General features: G+C 44.2%; 1 protein-coding gene across 3 annotated transcripts in view; it reads right to left on the bottom strand.

Annotated features, from left to right (window-relative positions):
* USP6NL (USP6 N-terminal like) overlaps positions 1–19,123 on the bottom strand; it is a 142,511-nt gene that overhangs the window by 56,387 nt on the left and 67,001 nt on the right. For 2 of the 3 annotated variants that reach the window (XM_025213041.1, XM_006016309.3), the window contains exons 4-5: positions 15,924–15,963; positions 10,612–10,692 (exon numbers count right to left, since the gene is read on the bottom strand). In XM_025213041.1, the coding sequence (XP_025068826.1) occupies positions 10,612–10,692; positions 15,924–15,963 (121 nt within the window). Of the gene's footprint in view, positions 1–10,611; positions 10,693–11,149; positions 11,482–15,923; positions 15,964–19,123 lie in introns of those variants that run through there. The other variant, XM_025213050.1, reaches the window with a different exon arrangement.

Genomic DNA, 19,123 nt, shown 5'->3' with positions numbered 1-19,123 from the left:
GCCCAAAATTGCACGCAGTATTCCAACTGCGGTCTGACCAGCACCTGATAGAAGGGCAGTATCCCCTCCTTGGTTCTGTTCGTCATGCATCTGCTGCTGCAGGATAAAGTGCCATTAGCTTTTCTGATGACTTCGTCACCCTGCCGACTCATGTTCATCTTGTAGTCCACTAGGACTCCAAGATCCCTTTCCACTTCCGTGCCACCCAGCAGGTCATTTCCTAGGCAGTAGGTATGCTGGACATTTTTCCTCCCTAGGTGCAGCACTTTGCATTTCTCCTTGTTGAATTGCATTCTGTTGTTTTCTGCCCACATGTCCAACCTGTCCAGGTCTGCTTGTAGTTGTTCCCTGCCCTCCGGTGTGTCCACTTCTCCCCACAGTTTTGTATCATCCGCAAACTTGGACAGAGTAGACTTCACTCCCTCGTCCAAGTCACTGATGAAGACATTGAAGAGTATAGGTCCAAGGACCGAGCCCTGAGGGACCCCACTGCCCACACCCTTCCAGGTCGATACCAACCCATCTACTACGACTCTCTGGGTATGACCCTCTAGCCAATTCGCCACCCACCAGACTGTGTAGTCATCCAAGTCACAGCCTCTTAACTTGTTCACCAGTATGGGATGGGATACCATATCGAAGGCCTTCCTGAAGTCTCCAGCCTGATCTTCCAGGACAACCACACTGTAACTCATGTAGACATCAAGCAGGTGAGGTAATATTGTTTTCCAAAGTGAGCACCTGTCTGGCTATTAGAAATGGGAATGATGCAATTCTTTATATTGCAGGCTCAACCTTGGTAGCCTGCAAGTAGCACACTTCCAGGACCATGCAAGTTGCTAATCTGGTGATAATTATAAAACCACATCATACCTTGATAACTAGCTTTTTGCCAAACCATAATAATGCTGTTGTTATTTCCTCCCCCATTCCCAACAGCTACTCTCTCTTCATTAACAACGTGCAAAATGGGGAAATGCCTCCTACCAGTTCTATACTCTAAATGAGGCAGTGCTGGGAGATGGGGAAGAGAAAAGTCAGCAAAACACTAAAGAGCTGTATTAGAAGCATTTTCATTAATTCAAGGCTTGCAATACCAAACTCTTTTTGAAATACAACATAACCAAGTCATATCCAGAATAAATGAAACAGCAGATGTGTAAGTATGACATTATTAAACAAGATACCCTTAGGAGAGAAATCTCCTTCCAGTTCCAGGGACTCAACAGCATGTGAAGGTCTATCATCCCTGCCCTTGACACCAATACAAACAGTAAGCAGAATTGCTCTCCGATATCCTATTCAAAGGCTGAGGAAGGAGCTGACAAGAGGAGAATGGAGAATGGATGGAGGGAGTGTTGAAAATACTGTCAGCGCAAACTATGTGAGCAAAAGAAGCGGAAACTGCATAAAGAAGAATGGGGAGTATACGTAAAAAAAAAACAAAAAAAAAACCCACCTGCCAGGCCCTTACAGAGCTATTCAAAGATATGGGATGATACAAAATAAGAGCAAACCTTTTCAGTTGGTGAGACAAAAAGGATTACAGTAGGCTTACAACATAAAGCCAGACCACATTCTGGGTTTCCCCGCAGGCCCTAAAGACAGACTGAATTGACTTTGCTCTCAAATCTATTGCTTGATTTTGGCAGAGTAAGAATCTCTCATTATTGAAAAATGTTAGAAAATCTTGACTGGGAACACAACAGAAAACTGGATGGAGAACTCCCATTCTCTTTCTCAGGTTTCAGAAACAGAAAGTCTCAAGGACTGCCAAAAATAAAGACCAATGCAGCCCTGTGAAGGAAAAGAAAATTAATAGAAAGGGCTTTCTTTTTAAAAAAGAAAAACATTATTTATTAATCAATGAATTCAACTTATATAACAGATCCAACATTCAACAACACATCCAATTCCTCAAAGCATACACGACAACAGATGCCAATCTCCCATCAACAGCGCTGCCACAACCCAAATCAATGTCCTTTCTCTGTCCCCCCTCCCGCCCCCCTATCTGACAGCTCCCCAGCGCCTGTCAATTTAAGCTTTTGTATTTCTTTATCTCTATATAATAATTCCCCTCTCCTCAGCCGAAGTCTGCATAATACAGATCTTACTGGCCTTCACTCATCTCTACCCCCAAACTTCAAATTCATTCCCAATTTATTCCTGTGTGTCACAGGGCACTAAGGTGTGCCTGTTCCTTCAAGAGCAAAGGCAGCTTAGCTAGGGAGCCCGGAGAGCTAGGCAGGGCCCTGCAGCTGCCTGCAGCCTTGGCACCAGACTAATCGGGGTATTAGCTGGCACCGGCACCTGGTCAGCCGACCACAGGGCCCTGAGCACATATAAGCTCTAGGGCTGGGGCTGGCAAGGGTTCGTTCTGTCAGCAGCCAGGGGGAAGGAGCTCTTGCAGAGATGCTTGGTTGCCTATTCTGCTGCTGGTAAGACTGATGGCTCTAGGACCTCCTAAATTATCTGGGGCCAGGAAGCACACATTGAGGGAGAAGCTTGCCTCCTTACAGGGGCAGGGAGTGACATCCAATATTATTGTTGGTGTTTTGTTATAGCCCAGGGGCTTGTATTTACTCTGTTGTTTGAGTCCAGCTGGAGAAAAGGAGGCCTCATTAGGGCTGCAGGGAGCCCAGCACCAGAGAGGGTGTGGTGACCTGGGGCATGAATGACTGGTGCCTCCCGTGACCGTGGGGGCACCATGGCAGCGAGCGGGGACCGCCTGCAGCCAGCGGTGGCGGGGTGGCGATCTGCAGATGGCGAGCAGGGACCACGCACAGCCGCTGCTGGCCGCATCAACAGCAAGCAGCCAGCTTCGGCAGTGGCCAATCTCGGGGGGCGGGCACACATGTCCCCCATCCCGTCCCCCCCCCCCCCAACTTCACCTATGACGGGGCAAAGAGACCCCAGCACTAGAGGGCACCACTACTGGGGACAAGGGCCCCGTAATGACAGGAGGCCGAGCTAGTCTGCGGCCTCATCAAAAGGGACAACGTTTAAGTACAACCTGCAAGGCATGTGGCATGGTAAAGGGGCAGTTTTGGAGCCAGGCATCTAGCCCAGTGTGCTTAGGGTGTCTTCAGCAGGACCGTGACTCCACACATACAAGGGAAAAGAGGCAGAGTTTAGAACGGTGGAAAATAGTCACTTGGAGTCATTTACAGACCGAAATGAACCTTTTTCTTGAATGAAAAACTTCTCAGTTTTACCTTCTGAAGGCTCATTATAGAAGTGCTGCCCAAGAGAGCGAGGAAGGCCATCAACTCAAAAAATAATCAATCATGACAAGAATAAGAATTAAATCCTAAGGTCCTAAAGAAAAGTATAGTTATAGTACAGCTTTTGGAGGTTTTTCATGTTCCATGGGTTTTGCAACAAGAGGAGAGTGAAAGTTGCAGAGCTCTGCCACTAACTTCTTCTGAAATCTCAGGAAGGGGAAAGCAAACCTTTATGCAGTCTTTGGCCACTGAACATAAATCAAGCAGAGATTTGACTTCAGTATCCTCTATGAATTCTAAAATAGCTAGAGTTTGCAAGCTATCTTTGCTTAGCTTTTGTTTTTTCTTTCCCCTTCCCCCTCTCAGTTCAGATAGCCTCTCAATTAGTGCTAAAGGCAGACTGCAAAAGGAAGTAGTACTTTGGTGGAAAAAAAATCAAATGGGAATACAGTAAGTGACATTTTTATTTAATCTTTCCTGAAAGTTATGACCACATGAAGACAGGAAAGCTTTAATATCTGTAGTGATTGATGGCTCAATGTACCCTAGCTCATTACACAGCAGAATACAATTAGGAGGTAAAAGCATAAACTAGCAGAGCTGGTGCCAAGAGCTAGAAAATATCACATAGCAACACAAGAACTTTGTGACTCTATAGACACTTCCTGAATAAAAAGTTGATGCTGGAGGAGGCTAGAATTTCATTTTGACAAGCATCAGCCATGAAAAGGCACAAGGCAGTTTATACAGCTTCACAGAGACCAATATAGAAAGTGCAAGAATAACTACGAGACTGCTGAAGAGAATAAGCATTTAGAAGCCAAGAGGTTTCATTCTGACGTGTGTCTGTAGTTACGTGCAAGTTGATTTTCATTAAAGCATCTTTACCTGTAGGTCATCACTTCCAGTCTGAGGAAGGCTAGGTATAGCTTTAAAGTTATAGTAGTTTATTCGCTGTCCAGTTCCTGGTGATTAGATAGATGTTCATAAACAACCAGAACCATTGTTAGCAGTTTCAGCATAGAAAGAGAGAGTCTTATGTTCACTTCCCTGCAACAAGGACTAGGAAGGTAGCCAACCCGGTAAGTTAAGCATCATGTCAGTGTCTCCTGATATAGCCACTTTGCAATTTAAAAAAAGGGGGAGGAAAAAGGAAATTCTGGGTCCAGAACTGCCTTGTATCTCTTATGATCTCTGCAATATCTAAATCTGAAATGACAGATCTAATTTAGGCTAAAAGTCATTTCTATCTCACATATACACAGAAAAAGGGCATGTAATGAATGCTTTCCCATTAACTCCTCCTGGAAAAGCTAAAGAAGACATAATTAAAGAAGAAGTAGATAAGCCACTCTAGAAAATAGAATTAAAAGGAAATTGTATTTTGTATTCAATTAGCTATTTGAAAAAAGTGCCAAAAGCCCAGCTGAAGCGCCTGCTCTATACAGACATTGGACGAGCCGGGTCAAACTGACCCAATGCTTCTCGTAGGCATGTGCTGCTCTTGGCACAGGGGCACACCGAGCTTAAAGTGCCACTTCGTTTTTTTCATGTCTGTAAACAGCTAAAGTTGCATGTTATGAAGGCTCATTACACAAAATGCTGCTTAAATGAGTATGCTTGTTCCCACATTTCTATCTTTGTTCTATCCTTCGGGGTGCACTTTCTCTTTCTTTCTGCATTCTTGGAAGAGATTATTACTCCATTTCCCAAGAGCTTCCACAACTACAATTATAACCCACAGCACTGCAGCAACAACAATAATCATAATTTGATGCCATTCTTTTCAAAACTGCTTTATAAACACTGCAGATTTCCAGAGAAGAGCTAACTGCCTGAAAACCACAGGCTTGCCAGGTAGGACGAAACCGTCTAAAGGTAATGCCTGTAAGTTTTCTCTACTAGTACTAAATCTAGCGTAGACAGAAAGAGAAAGGTTACTCTAGCAACTGTTGTGCTTCTGCTTGCTGCTTCTGTGCTTCAGAACAGCAGGGTCAAGAAGCTGCCATGGTCAGCGCTCCTCAACACATCATCTTAGGGACAAAGATGGTCTCTATCTGAGCTCTGTATAAGACTGAGCATCATCATGAGCTCTAAGATGAATAGCAGCAGACACTCTCGCTTTCTTCCAAATATTTTGAGTGGCTCAAGTTGTACGCACTTTGTGCTCAGCTGATGCACAGAGAAGAGAGAGCAAATGAAGTACATGAAGTATTCAATCTTTTTGTCAATCCTTATACACAGTCAAATGACTAAGAAAGCCACTGGCAAAGTTCATTCCCATTCTGATTAAACCTGTTATCCATGTCGTTTATGGTATTTTTCCACAACTCTTTAGATTTACTGAAGGATTCCACGTTGCATTGCTGAAGTCTATTCTAATGGCACCCACAGTGTAGATGGTCACTGTCTCAATCATACCTATCAATCATGAGGGGCATAAAAACACCCTGTACAACTACATATCTAATCGTCTTAGTGGGATTGGCATAGTGGGTGTTTAAAAAAAAAATTATGCCAACAAAAGGACTGCTCAAGCTCTATGACTTACAGCCAGCACATTCTTGATCCAGCTTGATTCAAACTGAAGATAAAGTAGCAGCCAATTTCCTGTATGTAGAGGCACAATGCTCTGCGCCCTTACATTTTAGCAGTCAAATAGCAGTGGATTTCTTGAAAACCTGAATTGGGTGCTGACATTCTTTCCACGTTAAACAAGGAAACCCAGGTGCCTAGGACTGGGTCTCAAGCAGTTTCGGCAGTGTGTCTGGGTATCTCTTTCAAACTTTGGTGCCAAAATATTGCTTAAATCTCATTTAGGTGACTCCGTTCCTTTGGGCATCTTGCCGCTAGCCTCCAGGGTAACAATATACTGTATTAAAAATTTATGCTTATTTTATGACACCTTTTTTCTGTTAATAATACTTGTCTTTCAAGAAATGCAGAAGTAAACTGTTCTTCTCCCAGATCAGCATTAAAATAGTGAGGTTCACAGTCTGAAATGATAAAGGTGCTTCTTACACAAACACCATCTCTATCTCAGTCTCTCTCTCAGAACTAGCTTCTGTACCACTTAAGGCTACTGCTGCTATAGTTACTGGGTAGCCTTTTCAAATCACATATAGCTCTGCAAAACCTGCAGATAAAGAGCAATACTCTTGGACAAGCCCAATTTGTGTACTGCCCTTACGAGAAGCATTTAAAATACCCATAAAGATGCATGTAAGAAGGAAAGCTAGTGGAGATAAAGATACATCCACTATTTCTTTCTGGAGAGGCAACAGGACTGCAAGTAAAATTGTGTAAATACTTCAATGATTAAAACAAAACAGAGATGCACAGACAAAAAAGTGTTTCTATTTAAGGAAGTTCTTAACAAGAGCAAAGCAGTGAAAACGAAGGGCTATATTCACACACCAATCTAAAGACAATGGTGGTGGTAAGCACACATGCAAGGTGTGTGAGACCTGGACCCAGCCCTCTCTGCTGACTGAGGACACTTGAGATATTCTGCTACTTTCTTTGAAGCATCTCTACTCTGCGTAGAATACTTCAATCTTCATTTAGGGAGTGAGCGAGTGTGTGCACATATGAGAGCACGATACAAGAGCTGGGTGAGACAGGCACTTCTATGGAACTTGGGACCGTTCTTGTATAAAACTTCTGTTCACTGGAACAAAGAATAACAGTATCAGCAGAAGAGACCAAAATAGCCCTACTTTGTATTACCCAGAGCTGTCCAACCGGCCTGTGCATACAGCACCTGGGGGGTTAACCTACAGCCCCCAGGCTCCCAGTTCGGATGCTGCTCCCCATATCACTACAGCTGCTGCTGCTGCTGCCACCACCAAAAACCCTCCCACTGCAGAGAGAGGCAGGGGGAGGACCCACACAGCACAGCATGCAGCCCACATGGCAAGTGGCTAGGGGGCCTGCAGCCCCCAGTCACTCAGCAGCTGGACAGCCCTACCATAGCCTAACACAGGGGTGGGCGATTATTAGGGCCCAAGAGCCACTTAGGGAGTTTTGCTGAGCTGTCAAAGGCCAAGTCAGCACCCCCTTCCCCTGCAACAGCTCACCAAAACTCCTTAAGTGGCTCTGCTCTGCACTCAGCCAGGTATCTGGGACTGGGCCAAGGTCAGGCAGGGAGTAGCATCTGGGAGTGGGATAGGCAGGCAGGAATTACAGGGCCATGATAGTGTGGGACCGGAGCCTGTAGCTTGGGGCAGAGCCACAATCTGCTCCCAGCATAGCACTGCAATGGGTGACAGATCCGCAGGCCGGGGCATGCAGGGAGCAGGTTGCAGCTCTGTCCCGGGCCTCGGCCCCATGCTGTCAGGCCCTGTGATCCTGGGGTCTACATGGAGACCTGCTGGGACCTGCATGGTCAGGGCGTGGAATCAGGACGGGCCCGCAGGAGGGGAGCTGCATCCAGGAGTGGGACAAGTGGGCATGGCCGGAGCCGGGATCTTGGGGTGGTGACAGCATGGAACCAGAACCTGTTGCAGGGATGTGTATGTGGCGGATGATGGCTCTACCCCAGCCCTGGCCCCGTGCTGTCACCTCCCCATGATCTTACCCTGTGATCCCAGCTCTGCCCGCCCATCCTGCTCCCAGATGCCATTCCCCACCTGCCTGCAGCCCCATCCCATCCACCCAGCTGCGCACCCTGCCCATGTGGGTCCTGCCCCTGCATTGGGTGCAGAGCGGATGGGCCGGCATGTCTAGGCAGCGGGGCTGCCTGGGCAGTTGTTCCCAGCAACAACCGTGGGAAGACATGAAAACTCAAAGAATAACTATTCCATTTCTCCTCCAGAGGATCATAGCGTACCACAGCTGCAAAAAGTTTGCAGCTTACTTCTTCATTCACACAAAAGTCAGCTCTTGCCAGCTGAGGGGCACAGCTACAACTCTGCCTCATGTTCAGCCTTTCTCTAACCCTTCCCAGCCACTTACTCAGGAAAAAGAAGGCAGGGGTGCAGTGAGAGTTCAGGGGTGGTTTACTAAGCAGACCAAGAGCAAGGATCCAAGTCTTACACAGCCTTATGGGGACTGAGGAGCTGTTCAAAATGGGAGGACAGGCAAATACAGGTTTCCTGACTCCAGGTCCAATATCCTGCCAGGATCCCTATATGCAACAGACATTTCACAAATAAGTATTTACAACTAACACCTCACCATCACCTCTTAGGATGGTTGAAAAATAAGTTTCTAACCACTTAGGGTTCATCTACATGAGCAGGGCCATGCATTGGCAGAGCACAAATAGTAGTGGTGCAAATTGTGCCACAGCATGTGCCCTTCCCTGGGCACTTTGCAGCAGGACACATTGTCCCACTGCTCCATGTGCTGCAGGGGGGAGCTGTCTGGGGCAAAAGGTGCCCGAGTGCAGGGCTAGCTGGCAGGCAGCCCCCACACTGAGTCACCCTGTGCCCCAGGCAGCCAGGGAGCGGCACGTAGAGGGCTGCCTGCTCCCCCGTCTCCAAGTGTCTCAGTATGGGGGCTCTGAAAAAGAGCCCCTGCGATGGGGCACAGAGACAGGGAAGCAGCCAGGACTGCCTGCTCTTCCATCTCTGCATTTGTCCTAGCATACACTGCTTTGGTGCTTTGCACCACTTTTTTTTTTTTTTTTTTTTTTTTTTTTTTTTTTTTTTAGGGGAGTTGGGGTTTTTTTGCTACCAGGAAATCCCGGTAGCAAACTTTGCCCCAGCACTGCTAATTTGCAAATTAGCAGTGCCGCACATGGTTTAACATGCAACGTGTACAGTCTGTGGCGCTGCAAAGGTTTGCCATGCGACAGACCGTGCATACCTGTATGTCTGGAGCTGGCCTCAGAGTTATAAAAAATCCCACAGCAATTTTCAAGAGCTTTAGCGATATTAACATCAGAATCCTGAACTAAATACGAAATAGATCATTCCACCGACTTAAAACTCCCTGTAGCATCAAGCTGGACTGATTTTCTTCACTTTGTCCTGAGCTGCTGTGTAGCACTGCTGTATGCTGTTGAATAACTGCCCATGGCATTTCAAGAAATAATGACGTGATTCTTATGTAATAATTTATCAAAACTAGTGCACCAAGATGCAAGAAACACTCTTGAAATAGATATCACATGCACCATAAAAAGGATTTGCCTTCATGAAGGTCAAGGTGCCAAAAAACCTATTCTACTCAGGAAAATGAAATCACAACAAGGGAAATAATTAAATTGTATTTAGAGGTGCATTTTCCTTTCTTGTTATATTACAACTTATTCTATTGCATCCCCACTCTTAACACAACACGATCACAGATCTTAAGGGACCACTTAAAGGACAGGCTCACTTAATATCCAGTTACAAAGCACAATTTATGAGTAGTCAGATTCCTTGGGCAGTTACCTAAACCAATTTTATTGCACTAGTAACAGGGGTTGTCTTAGTCCATTCTACAAACCCTTGCCTGAAAAAGGAGGGCTGTTTGTCTACATGGATACCTAATGAACATTACATAAAGAATAAAAGATTTGACATTTAAGAGCCAGCAGATCTCATGAGACGTATTCCTGCCCATATCTCATGGACATTTCTAATGCTACAAATGCCTTTACGGAGCTAGAAAAGCTGATGGGACAAATGTTCGTGCCCCCTGTAGCACCACAAAAATTAAACAAGCGCTACAAAAACAAAACCCACCTGTAGCAATATATTTTGTAATGCTTCATATAATGTCTGTGCCATTATGTGTAGTGATGCAGTAGATCTCTCAACTCCTGCATCCCACAGTGCTCTACTATGACCCTCCAAAGATGCCCCCTTAGCACTCTATTTTTATAGCTCTACAATGTGCTGAGGCAATTTTTTCCCCCCTCCGGAGTTTTAATTTTTGGATTCAGCTTCCCTCTGCTCAAGTCTATGAAAGCATTTTAGAATGTACATCAAATGTAGCTGTGTATGAACTTACCAGGCCAGCTACCTTCCTAGTCTTCCTGGCTGAAGACTAGTAGCTCACTCCTTGTTTACCTACTCATCTTGCCCTGTACAGTACCTCTTGCACTTCAGAAGTTATGCTACACACACGTAACTGTGGATGGCTCTTCAATCCTAGATATCCTAATCCTACTCCATGACAATAATGCAGTACTGGAATTCATACATAATTATAGTTTGGAATATGTCACGTGGCCCATACAATACTCTGCATAAAAATCTCTTTATTAGAACAACAGTGTCTTTATTATTTTGTTACATATTGCCACACCACGCAATTAAAAAAAAGAAAAAAAAGAGAGAGCAAGCTTTTGAATTGTATTTTGCTGACTATATATTAGGGAAGAATCACCATACTTTATTTAAGTGTTATACCCAACACAATAACTGATCAAAACCATGCACAACTTTACCTTCTCACTGTTCTTGTATTTTTCCCAGCTTTTCAGCATTTTCAGCCATTTTGTGGTTCTTTCAATTTCAAGGTGCTTTTGCTGAAATAAAAGTATATGTCAATATTCTTTCAAGTCTGATTCCTTTAAGAGATCTATACTAGAAATTTCTAAAAGTGATTAAAAACAAAAAATAATATTAGGCAATTATCTTCTACCACAATCCAATAGCAGGCATGATGCTTTGTCATGCTGATGGGCATATTAACATCTGGGTGTATATGGATGTGTAGGTACGTGCCTATATGGTGCCAGACATTGACAGCTAAGACACTGTGTACTAGCTTTGTGCAAAGCAGCTTCCAAAGCAGAAAGCACTGAGAAACATTAGTGTGGCTACATCGCATTCAGGTCAAGAACTAGGACAAGTTATCTCATGTTGGCTCAGCCATTAACTATGCAGGCCTACCCATATAAAACCACATGCTAGGGTACATACCAAAATGTCATGCATACAGCCCTTAATTGAATGTGACCTAGTTACTCGAGGAACTGTCACCTTGCCCATGCAATTCTGTCACAGCTGTAATCAGCACCCAACATATAGGGTAGGTCTGCAAGGCAGACACTTTCAGTGAAGCTCTTAGGCTCTGTAATTTGCTATCAAATTTGGTCCTCCAGAGTTACACATCTTAGGTATTCAACGAAGCCCACACTTTTCTCTCTCATTCAGGTAGAAAGCTGATTGAGGAGGTGGGAACACAGTAGGCGGTGCTGCTGTGAAGTGGCTGGGTTGTCTACTGTTGGCATTGATAGTCCATTAGCCCTGTAACTGGTTTAACTTTTGTAAGAAACACTGCAGGGTTTTCATTGTTGTAAGAGTCTCCCAGGCTGAGAATCAGTTCTAAAAAAAAAAAAAAGTCAAAACAAACGGGGAAAACATTCAAGTTCATTGTTTCTGGCTTTCTCTTCTGAAATAAATGTGGGAGAGATTTTGCTTTTTGATAAAATGCTGTCCTACACCTCTGACCTCAAATCTGGGGCTTGATAAGACATTAAGCATATTCTATTATATATGGGTAGCAATGCAACTTTGCAGATGGTATAACGGAGTTTAATTTCAAAGCTCTGCAGGACACTGAAAACTGATTAATGCTTCCATTAACTGTGACTTTGAAGAAAAGTTGCAGAAAAAATATTAATGAAAATTACTACTTGATGTCAAATGGAAATTCTAATTTTACTACTCGCCACCTTCTATTTTCCAAAAGATTGCGTGTATTCCTTCTGCCTCATCAACACAGGAGAATGGAAAAAGCACTTGCCTAACTCAACGCTCCCCTAAAAGGAATAAGTCTGAGCTAGAACACGTATAGCTCAATGACGTTACAGTTCTTCTCCACCTTTAATTCCACGATACTGTCCATGAAGTGTCCTGGAATGGAACTTGGTTTTAAAGCAGTTATTTTTACCTCCATCCATCTGGTCCAAGCCTGGAAGCAGGAACAGTCTGATGCCTGTATCTGATCTCTTACAGCTATGACAGCTATTGAGCTATCATATTATACAAAAAAATCTTATCCTACCAGAGGGCTGACTATTTCAGAAATGCCTTTAAGAGCCATACCCAATGGCACAAAAGGCTTAAGGTTCATACACAAAGCTTCCATATTCTTACACAAGCATTTTCCCAAATTACAGCATATAGGTAATTGCCACACAGGGCGTGTGAGACACCTAAGTGCCACTGTGTAGGCTAATGACAGCATCACTCTACAAGGCTGCTGCCAGACAGAAACCATAACAGTGATTTTATAGCATTTCAGGACACTGTAATAGAGCAGAAACATGATGTGCATTAGAATAATTTTCTCAGGCTCTCACCTATAAATATAAGGGCAAGGTATCGTTAGTCAAAGTTTGATATTAAGAAAGAAACCTTTATGACAGCATTAGAAAAAAATATGTATGTGCTTGTATAATAAAAAAAAACTTGTTTTATTTTAAATATGTTTATCTGTAATGTCATAAATCTGCTCCTACTGTCAACTCTGTATGAATTTGTACTTACTTCTCAGACAACAGTTAAGTTCTGATAAGCAGAATTTATGTACGAGTAAAACAGATAGATGACAGCTACAGGCCTGGAAAGCTGAGAGAAAGCAAAATGGTGGCTAAAGAGCTTTTTCCATATTAATGACAGTGAAAAATGTGGTCACAATAAATATATGAATGATATCATAACGTGACAATTGTGTGTGCATTTTAAAGCATCGGCTCCGACTAGCAGTGAATCCTGGAATAAGGTATTTCTACTGTCAGCCTTATGTATCTGACTTTTCAAGTTGCAATCAATTGCCCTGAGGTTTCTGTGGCATTTCATGCTGTGCTTAAGAAATCTTTGTGAAGTTTTCTAGGCAGTTACTGGCATCTTTGGCTCTCAAATAGGTTCTTGTTGCCTATTATATGTAGCTTTTAGCTTAAAAGGGAAGTTGTTGTCTTCTATTTTTATACTTGTAGAAAAGTTGTTGCCTTCTACTTTAAGTTTAAAATCACTGCTCTTAAATGTTTTCAGGTCAGATGGAAAAGCTACAGTACCCAATTTTAATATCCCAGCACCAGGGTTCTCTGTATTGATTTCTGTGGGTATAGCTTAGACTGAAGGACCAACAAGCATACAAAGTTTCCAGTGCTGCAAAGAAGGTGGCCAGTGGTTATTCAATTAACTGTCAAGAAAAATAAAATCCCATTTGACTCTCATCATTGATGCTGGACTTTAGGATCTATTTTGAAGATCTCCTACCTTTTCAGCTAGGAAAACATTTCAGGTCAAGGCTCATTCAGATCTCTTGTCTCCTACATCAATCTATCCTGGTTCTCAGGAGCTTCATTTATCAAAAATATCAATTCAGTTCAGCTTTTGAAAAGTTTTTTTTTTTCCCCTGACTTTTTTCATAAACTGAGGGACATTCCCTTTCATGTCTAATAGGCAATGCATTGTGGGCTGCAGGGAAGATGGATGATGCTGTTTCCTCAGACAAGCTAGACCCCACATGGTAATCTCAAAAAAGATCCCTCATTCTGCCTTATGCAGTTGATTTTAAACTTCGGGAATAAAAAAAAAAACCCTGAACTGAACCTGAGAGAGTTGTTTACTGGAACTTAAAGACATAAAAGTAATAATTTGAAAGGTAAAGACATGAAATGTAGCTAGCAAAGGTCCCCTCGGTGTATAGCTTTCCTTTATATTGCAAACCTAGAGTAGAAAGCTTGAGAAATGCCTTTGGTGGAAGACCCAAGCAACTTCAGGAACCCAGTGTGAAATATGCCGTATCAACAGAATAAGAGAAACTCTTAGGTGGAAGAATTTACAACTTAAATAAAGAGGAGAAATTAAACACAGAGAGGCGAAGCAACTTGTACAAGGTGACAGCACAGGAGGCAGAACTGGCTAGAGAATCCCTGTCTCCTGACTCACAGCTTAGTGCCCTAATTTTACACTTAAGAACACTGCATAATTCATACAAAGTTTAATTAGTTTAGATCATGGGGTTTGGGCTGTTTAAATAACCTGGCAGCTAAGTTACGGAAGCGTAAAAAGTAGTGATTCTGGATTCACACTGTCTCTAAAGCATTTTACATTTTAGATGCACGCAGAAATACAATTTAGGCTGTGCACTAGAATGCGTAAGGAGGACAGATCATGGTTGAAGGGAAAAGAGATTGTGACCGAATAGGTGAGTAAATGCCCTGCTATATGTAACTACGAATTGGATGAAAATATCACTTATCCTTGTTTCTTGACATCACACAAGAGCAGAAAAGAAACCTATGCAGTCCTTCACTGTCAAATAACTGAGCTAAAAAGTTAGTGCCCCCCAAAACTTTGGATTTTCTTTACTATTAGCCTACAGTGAAAGAACATATTAACTGTCCTATGGAAACTACAGAAAAGATCCATCCACTACTAACAGAAGTAATACATAAGCCTCAGGCCAGTAGAGGTCAGGATATCACCAAAATGTAAAAAGGATATACTGCACTTATTTAAAGAAATACATTTGCAACTGAACATTGGAAAGTAAAATGATTCAATAAACACAAATCCTATGCAGTTGTCCTGTCCAGAATAGCTTTAATGAAACATGAGACGAAGTCACTATTTTCACTCAGTGAGTTACGGATGAATACATATTTCATGTAAATCAGAGCTTTGAGTACCATAAATAATAATGAAAAGTAATTGAGAATTGTCTCGCATTTGACCAGTGAACATTCATGCCTCAACACCCTGCCAGGTCTTTCCAATGAAAATGAAACAATATATACAATCAGCATGCTATTAAGCAAAGTAGAACAGGAAAACTCAATGCAACTTCAGAAAAAAACATTAAAAAAACTAAGGCGGATCAAGGAGTTTTTAAAAAAAAAAAAAACACACTCAAGAATCCTTCATCCTTTAACAGAAGCACTGTCACCCCTCTAGCCCTACTTTGATCTTTGTCAGCTTCTCCTGGTGACCCACATCTTTCCCAAAAGAAACAGTTGTTAAATGCTATTAGATCCTTTGTTTAAACCAAATCAACTACTCCCACTCCATGCACAAAAAGCTAATATGAATGGCAAAGAAGCCAACAAAGACAGCAGTAGAGGGTGTTAATTAATAGAAAGCAATTGAACTGGCGGGAGGAGGAGGAGAGAGGCAAGTGTATCTTGAAACATTTAATGAGAATTATCTTTCGATGATTCAGTAATGTGAAGCAAGAGGATAAATTTGAACTTAATTCAACCAAGTTCGAGGAGCCTGGAAACAATAATAAAAAGTACAAAATTTTCCTGGGTGACCCAAGAGAGGTGTCAGTGGTTCCTGGGAGAGCACCCAGCCTACATGAACACAAGTGCAGTATAACCCAATGTGTGATTTTAATAAGACTTGTATCCCCAAGGAATGTGCTGCCGTGGATATGAAAATCAGAAAATGTAACTCAATACCCCCAGGTCTACAGCAATATTATAAACCAGAGGGGCCGTCTTGCTGTATGTGTGCCAACCTGACTGTGTAGCATACAGCATGTCAGAGAGTGGACAAAGCACAGCAGCAGACAGGACACAAAGCAGAGCAGCAAATCAGCTAGGGAGCAGAAAGCAGATCTGCAGACCAGGCAGGGAATAGAGGGCAGAAAACAGGAAAGGGAAGCAGATTAGGCACAGGAAGGGAATCAGAGTGGCACTCAGAGAACGTGGGGCTAATTTGTGGCACACCTGCCAAAATGGTTGGCCCTCACTATTATAAACATGTCAGTTTTATAGAGCTAGAAAGTCATTAAACTTACCTTTTCTATTGCTGCATCGTGGATAGGAAGTTCCTCTGAACTAGGAAACAAAGAAAAAGCTCTTATTAGTCCTGCTTAATCATGGCCCAAATTCATCATCACCACAAATTCAAAATCCCCATCATTGCAGTAGTTGTATGTAGCAACTGAACAATCAGCAGAGTTCCTGCAGGTAATCACAACTGTATGCAACAAGGCTGGCAGCCTTTTTGCACTAAAGAAGTCCTGAGGTTTCAAAGAATGAAACAGGCCTCTAGATAAAAAGGAAATAGTCTAAACCAGGGGTGCTCAATCTCTGGTCTGCAGAGCTGTCACCCTGCCACAGGGCTTCCCATGGGTCCAAAAATTTGGCAGCAGCGGTGCAGTGGTAGCTTTAAAGCCCACTCCCCTGCTGTTAAATTTCCAGACTCCTACGTGCTAGCTTGGAGCAGCTCAGTGCCCAATCTGGGCACGTGCGGTGGGACAGTGCAAGGCAGGGTCGGGGCATGCCAGGCCTGATCCAGGCAGTGCAGGACAGGGTTCAGGCAGCACTGGGCAGGTCAGGATTCAGGTGCCAGCCCTGCTGATCCAGCCACAGACCAGCCATGTGTCATTCATGCGGCCCACAGGAGCAAACGGTTGAGAACCACTGTTGTACACCAACATCGAGTAACATGGAGTCGCTTCAAAGAGATAAATCACATTCTATTGGAAAAAGGTACTTTTCCCACAATGAAAACTCCCAGCGGAACACATTTTGAATTCATTGCCTTCTCTCCAGATGTACACGGTGCAGTTTCAAATAAGTAAAGCCTTTCTGATGAAGTGTTTTTCACACAAGTAAATATTTTCATCTTTGTTCTGTCTTAAAAGACTAGCTATTTCTAAAATAAAGCTTCTGGCAATCCTTACTCCCTTCCATATGGTTTTCAATCAGCAACATTTCTGTTGAGTCTATTACTTTGAGCTAAAGCATCCACCGTATAGGAAGGTTTTTCTTCTTTGCTATTTTACTCAATAATGCGACTCAAGAGGGCTTGAAGAGCCTCAGCTACAGGGGAAAGCTCCATTAATTCAATGGCCTAGAAAACTCTCTCTGATAGTGGGGAAAAAACCATGTCGGACATTCAGTAGGTTTCTAACGTACAGGTTAGGTTAACCAGCTTCCAGGTTTTATTCAATATGTACATTTTGCAGGACTCCAATTTGCTCCATGCCCTCTCGCTCAAAGGAGGAGGACACAACTTGATCCCAAATGATATTTCCTTCCTCTATATGCAGCACCTTCAGCTTTTGCAGAATTCTAGCTGGTGGTTTACAACGGCCTGTTGCACAGCTCAAATTAGAGTCCAACGGACAGACAGCCTTCTTCGTTACGCCTGCAGTCGATACTGAACCAAACAACACAGAATCTGGCACAAGCGGTTAAGTTGCATATGGTCGCACGCACTTCACATAAAAGATTCTGAATTTTCAAATCTGTGGAGCACCTTTGCACTTGCTACTGATGATATTAATACAAACCTTACCCCAGGCAACATATTCCATGAAGTTTGCTTGTTTAGGTCACACAGCTTACAGCACACAATAAAAACCTAACTTGAAACCCTAAGCAATGCATCTTTTAAACAATGAACATAGGCCCCCTCTACACATGCAGGTAAAGGTGGGATAGGATTGAATGCACAGTCCACGCAATTGCACCTCCTTCCATGCCATACATGCAAGGCAGGAGGCGTGATTGTGGGATTGTGCATGAGAACCCACTGATCCTCATTGCCAGAGGGATTGGGCTCCCACTGCACTGGCTAGAAGCAGGCTCCTGCAGCTGGGAGGCCCCTCTGCTGACAGGGCTCCCCCCATGCACCCCCACAGCCAGGAGACTGCAGAGGCTACAATCTCCCAGCCATGGGTGTACTCTACAAATCCCCACAGCTGGAGACTGCAGCTGCTGCGATCTCCCAGGTGTAGGGCACCCCACACACCCCTGGTGCTGGGAGCTCCAAGCAGCGCCCCACACCACACTGCCAGGACCCAGAGTCCACAGCTGCCAGGTGCTGCTTGGGCCGAGAGTCCGCTCAGCTGCAGGACTCTCAGCCCTGGCTGCACCCCACGCACAGCCAGAACTGAGAGCCCCATCAGCTACAGCTGAGACCAGGTGTCCTGTCAGCTGCAAGGACACTCAGCCTCAGCAGCCACAGGCACTGCTGCAGTCTCCCAGCACTGGGGGTGCATGGAGTGCCCCCACACCTGACAGATCACAGCAGCTGCAATCTCCCAGCCATTGCCTGGAGCACCCCAACATCTGGGATGCTGCAGTAGCTGCAATCTCCCAGCCCCAGGGGTACACTGTGTGCCCCAGCAGCTTGAGACTGCAGCAGCTGTGGTCTCCCAGCCATGGGAAACTGCCTATACATGCAAATTAAAGCTAGACAGAAACTAGCTATAATGTTATTACACATTTTTGAGCAGTAACCTTATAGCTGGTTGGGCCTTTTTTAGATGCCATAGTTAACTGGCACATGTGCAATTAACCAGGTAACTGCATAGATATAACATGTAGAGGGCCCTTAGGGTGTGGACAGACATAACACTTAAAATGTTCTGAATACACTTTTCAACTGCAAAAGTCTAGACATGAGGGCCGCTTAAGAACAGTTTAAGCTTCCTGGAATGTTTTAAAAGCGCACCTGGAAAATCAAGTACTACTTTGAGAGCCAGTCTTCTGTGAACCAGCTCAGTGTTACGTGGGGCACAGGGCATTCTGCCTAATGTCTGGTCAGCAGGGACGAGCCTAGAGGGGTGCAGGGCCCCCTTAACACTGCGCAGGGCCTGTGGGACCCCCACAAAGCCAGGTCTCCCCCACAGCGGGGGAGGGGGGGAGGAGAGAGTCACCGCACTTTTTCTGCAGCACAGGGGGGAGCCACCATCACCAGGTGGGCCGCGCAGGAGTGGCCACGGCCTCTCCTGCCTGGCTCCGCGGGGCCCCCCAAAGCATGGGACCCAGGACGGTCACCCCAATTTGCTGTACCCTAGGGATGGCGATGCCAGTCAGGCCTCCAAAACTCCTCAGTTGCATCACTGATCACCCCACAAAATCCATGCAGGCAACTGCCCGGAGATCTCGACTGCCCGGAGATCTACTGCATACAGAATAGGGGTAGGGAAGCGGAAAGCCTCAACCTCAGTTTCTCTTTCCTGCTAGGGACCCTGGGTGGGGC

Source organism: Alligator sinensis, unplaced genomic scaffold (assembly GCF_000455745.1).
Source record: "Alligator sinensis unplaced genomic scaffold, ASM45574v1 scaffold268_1, whole genome shotgun sequence".
Lineage (NCBI taxonomy): Eukaryota > Metazoa > Chordata > Crocodylia > Alligatoridae > Alligator > Alligator sinensis.
Note: the sequence above shows the minus strand (reverse complement) of the source record. Positions and strands in the feature narration are given on the sequence as shown.